This window comes from Miscanthus floridulus, chromosome 6, assembly GCF_019320115.1.
Source record: "Miscanthus floridulus cultivar M001 chromosome 6, ASM1932011v1, whole genome shotgun sequence".
NCBI classification, from domain to species: domain Eukaryota; kingdom Viridiplantae; phylum Streptophyta; class Magnoliopsida; order Poales; family Poaceae; genus Miscanthus; species Miscanthus floridulus.
In genome coordinates, this window is record NC_089585.1 from 65,062,055 (window position 1) to 65,066,438 (window position 4,384).

Consider the following 4,384-nt stretch of genomic DNA (forward strand, 5'->3'; position numbering starts at 1 on the left):
TCTCTACAAGATTGTAGGCATGTTTTTATAAAGCGTGTTAGAAGCGTCTTCGCATGGACCGTGTCAGGACTTGTAGAGACGAGTTCTCTAAGCGTGTCCAAGTGATAAAGAGACGTATTGTAGAGACGTTTGTTGCATGCCTACGGACATTGATACACTTTTATAGATACATTTGTATAACGTGGTTATTTGTGTAGTTACGTTATATAGCAGCGCTTCATATGTGCTAAGAAATTTAGAGACGTTCTCATAGATACATTCGTATAATGTGTGTACTAATGTAGTAACGGTGCGTAATGATGTTGTATTGTGTGTTAAAAAGTGTAGAGACGTTCTCATAGATATATTTATATTATGTGTGTACTAATGTTGTCACGTTTTGTAATGACATCAAATTGTGTATCAAGAAGTATAGAGACGTTTAAGTAATACATTTATATTACATGTCTAACAATATAGATACATTGTTTAGTAACATCATTTTGCGTTTCAAGAAAATAGAGACAATTTTACACACATTTATATTTCGTGTCTACTAATATAGAAACATCATATAGTAACATTTTATAACGTCATCTAAAAAAAGATATTTATCCATTTTATAATGTGCATATTTTTATTATAGCCATATTTATAGTTACACATTCTTACTAGAAATAAAGAGACTTCTACAAATTTGGACACACATGAATTGGAATGACTAGATAATGAGGAAGTGAATCATGAAGGCATTGCATTGAAAAATCCACTGTCTTTACAAAACAAGATAATGTTTAATGACCCATTAAAGTGCACTCTTAGAAGCAAACCATATTCATAAAGAAGCATAGGAAAAGTGGCAATATTATACAAATATCTATATTTTTCACTAACATCTAAAGTCTATCTTGTTCACTCTGAAACTTGTAGCTTCTCTTTCCAAGCACATCAAGTTACACGTTTCCATCAAGCTGCAAAATAAGACAAGATTGAGTTGACACATGAATTCTAATAAAACCAATATAGCAAGAATGAAAGATACCAAGGCTGTACCAGCTTGAGTTGAACTCTTAACTTTTTTAACCTACAATGAGACATGTGTTTAGAGGGATATGTAGTATATTTTTTAGAAATACAAAATAAAAAATCGATAATATAACAGAACTTACATGCGAACGAGGCCAAGCAACAAGAAAGCCAATAGCATCTTTCATAGTTTTGATAGAAAAGAGTGGTCTAGGTAACATCTCATCTCCATTGTTTCCATTGCCATTATTTTCAAGGGTCTCAACATAAACCCCAACAAATTCTTTTCCAAGCACAGTGCCACCAATGCTTCGAGTGCTATCAGTAGTCACTAGCTTTCCTTTGGCCACGATTTTATAATTGTTTCTTAGTGAAATAAGATAGACTTCCAGTTGGCTCTATCATTTTGTAAAACATAGTCATGATCATCAAACTTGTAATTAATTTAGCTTCAAAACAAAGGAAACAAGCACATACCGATCCTGATTGATTACAAGCAGGAGCTTCAATTCTTTGAGATCTCTGCAATAGACACAATCAAACCATATCATTGATCTAGCAAGTTCAGCCATACTTTGAAGTGTTACAATAATATAAAATATAGACATACAATATTGGTCATTGTGGTAGCACGTGGAAAAGTTAGACCTTCAGAACCCTTATCTGCATGACCTTGATTCTCAATATGTGCCACCTGCAGTCATAGTTGCACTATCAATTTTGTGACATGTAACATGGTTTATGTTGCACTCAATTCGGATTTTGATAATCAAATAGATGTACATGACTAGAATAGTTCATAATGTTAGCACATCTCATACAATAGTTCTTAATCAGATTATTGTTTTTAACTTCATATTGGGAGCTATAGCAAGATTGTTAACCAAATCTCACATTAAGACCCCTTCAAAAAAATATCATACATACTAGATGGAACTAAGGAAGCAGCATATTTCCCTTCAAATGTGTTTATGAGCTGCAGTCTCCCACCAGTCTTTCCTATCTGAACAAGCCAAGTATGGAATATTTAGTTGCTAAGTAAATTTACTTTTAGTCACATGCCTATTTACTTGCTATGACAGTTTTTCTTTTGCCTGTAGTAAGGATAACAGCAAAATAATTGTTGCTGCATGTGACCATAAAATAGCAATACATTGGAATATTTATTTTGTGCTTTCTTTCAGGACAAAGCATCCAGTGAGACCATTTTACACTAAATAATAAAAGAGTTATGATCTGTGGTTCAAATCTGAAAGGTTTTAGTTTTCAGGTTTGTCTCTAGTTTTTGTGAATTGAAATCTGCAAGGTTTTATTTTCTAAGAGCAGATCGGTGAGCAGAGTTTGGCAAGAACTATCCCTGGAAAATCACAAATGCAGGCTATCTGAGAAGCAATCAGCAGTAAGCACTGTTGAAGCTACGTGGACAACCAAAAAGAGCAGACCTTAATTTTCTTGCCCCTTGTATATTTCTAACATACCTTTGCAACCATTGGCTCACGTGGTAACTCTGGCACGGAACAATCCTTGTTGACTTGACTAGAATTCTGGGCCTGCATATTTGTAACCTTAGAATTTAAGACATTCGAATGTACTTACATGGTATATTGTATCTTAGAAATTAGAAATAAGGGTTGTGCTCCCTTCTAATTCCTGTAGCTGCATCTCATAGCTACAATAATGTAGAATCACAGACAAGCAGGGTGAAGAAAGGTTAGTGTTACCTGAACAAATTTTTCTGGAGAGCACGCATTATCATTGTCGATCTCAATGCCATCATCGCTACATGCGCCATGGGTACCGTCATCACTACAGTCTTGCTCAGTATCAGTCTGACCATCCATTTCAGTATCAACAACCTACAGAAAAATGAAAAAACAAACGCTTAGTTACAAGATATGAATAAACTCATTCCTAAGAGAGAGAGACATAGACAGGGACCCCATGGAGGCTTACTTCATCATGTAGAGCTCTTTCCATTCTTTTTAGCAAATCATCATCTGGGTACTTTTGTGACACAAAAGCAAGCCAAAGTTTCATAGCACCACTCATGCATTGCATCTTATTGTCCATTGTATTCACTTTGTCACGGTACCTTCTTTCTTCTTCAGTTTCAGTAACAAGAGTAATACCTTTAGAAACTTGCACTTGACTCCAGTACTTATCATCGTAGTACCCACGTGCTTTTAATTGTTTAGCAACAATCTCGTTGAACACCTCATTAAAATCATTAGCTGAAAGATTACCATTGTTCTGCTCTTTTCTTTTTTCTAATTCCTCAAATGATGCATCCTATCGAAATAAGCATATAGCAAGGTCACATAATCATAACAATAACTCCAAATCGAATCCACAAGTAGCAGAAAAATATACCATTACTAATTTCACTTTGTTGGTGCTGTATCTCCCACTCTTTTTCTTATGAGCAGCGTCCCATAATTCTATCCTATGAACCTTTCCTTTCCTTCGATCTTCCTGCACAAGATATTAAAATTGAGAATCCAATCAATTCTATTACATGATCATTGAATTTTACACATAACAACAGTTAGAATATATATCACCATCTCTTTCTTCAGTCTAGCATGGCTTTTCCTCCCCGTTGTGTGCGTATTCTTCTGTTCTTTTGCACACCGAGAGTTTGTTGCACACAATTTCTGTAAACATAGCAAAATTGTAAAGCACAAATGTTACATTACTTTCTTTCAAAGTTTCTTGTAAATGTTAGATAAAAAGATATCACCTTATGTGCTTCTTGACACCAAAAGCTAACAAGAGGTCTCCACTGATGTTCATTAACAGTTATTGGTCTACCTTGTATAATTTGTTCTAGAGATCTCTGTTCAGGATTGAAATGTTCTTTCTTCAACTTAGATTTGTAGGCTCGCCACCTATTGTTTACAGTTCTTAAGATCCAATCTCTTGTAAGCTGTAGCGTTTGTCTAGGAAAGACAAATTTTGACTGTACAAAGAAAAAGTAAATAGTTGATGATTGGAACAAACAATAGTGTACTTTCTAGCATTGTACAGATTACATTTACCTCAACATCCATGATTATTAGTTCCTTGTGTTTATTGAATAGAACATTGTCCCATCTTTGAATGTGTAATGGCGCAAATGTATGTGTTTGTGCTAGATCACCAAGGTGTTGTCCAAGAACAGAGGCTGACCTTTCATTTGGTACACCATTTTCATCGGTCCCTACAATTACCTTTCCTCCTTTTAGTTTTGATAAGTCTAAGACTCCAAAATCTCCTAAAACTTGTCGCACCTGTCCATTAGGCCCTACATGTATGAAATTATATTATTTGACATTGTATTTAGTTGTGTCACCAAACAAAAATCAAACTTACATATTATCTTGATTGGGCTTGCACGTCG

At 34.8% G+C, this 4,384-nt stretch overlaps 1 protein-coding gene across 1 annotated transcript; it reads right to left on the minus strand.

Moving 5' to 3' along the window:
• Window positions 1-932: 932 nt before the first annotated feature.
• On the minus strand, window positions 933-1,627 carry LOC136460636 (uncharacterized). The gene is made up of 5 exons (XM_066460263.1): window positions 1,616-1,627; window positions 1,483-1,527; window positions 1,149-1,403; window positions 1,022-1,063; window positions 933-950 (listed from the first exon to the last, which is right to left on the minus strand). Exons 1-5 carry the CDS (start codon window positions 1,625-1,627, stop codon window positions 933-935), a joined length of 372 nt encoding a protein of 123 aa, XP_066316360.1.
• Window positions 1,628-4,384: the final 2,757 nt, after the last annotated feature.

What these genes read in the sequence shown, in the direction of transcription:
- LOC136460636 (XM_066460263.1), bottom strand. An exon ending in CTTGTAATCAATCAGGATCG is followed by an intron (nt 1,404 to 1,482) that starts GTATGTGCTTGT and finishes ACAAAATGATAG; the next exon opens with AGCCAACTGGAAGTCTATCT. An exon ending in TTGCTTGGCCTCGTTCGCAT is followed by an intron (nt 1,064 to 1,148) that starts GTAAGTTCTGTT and finishes GTCTCATTGTAG; the next exon opens with GTTAAAAAAGTTAAGAGTTC.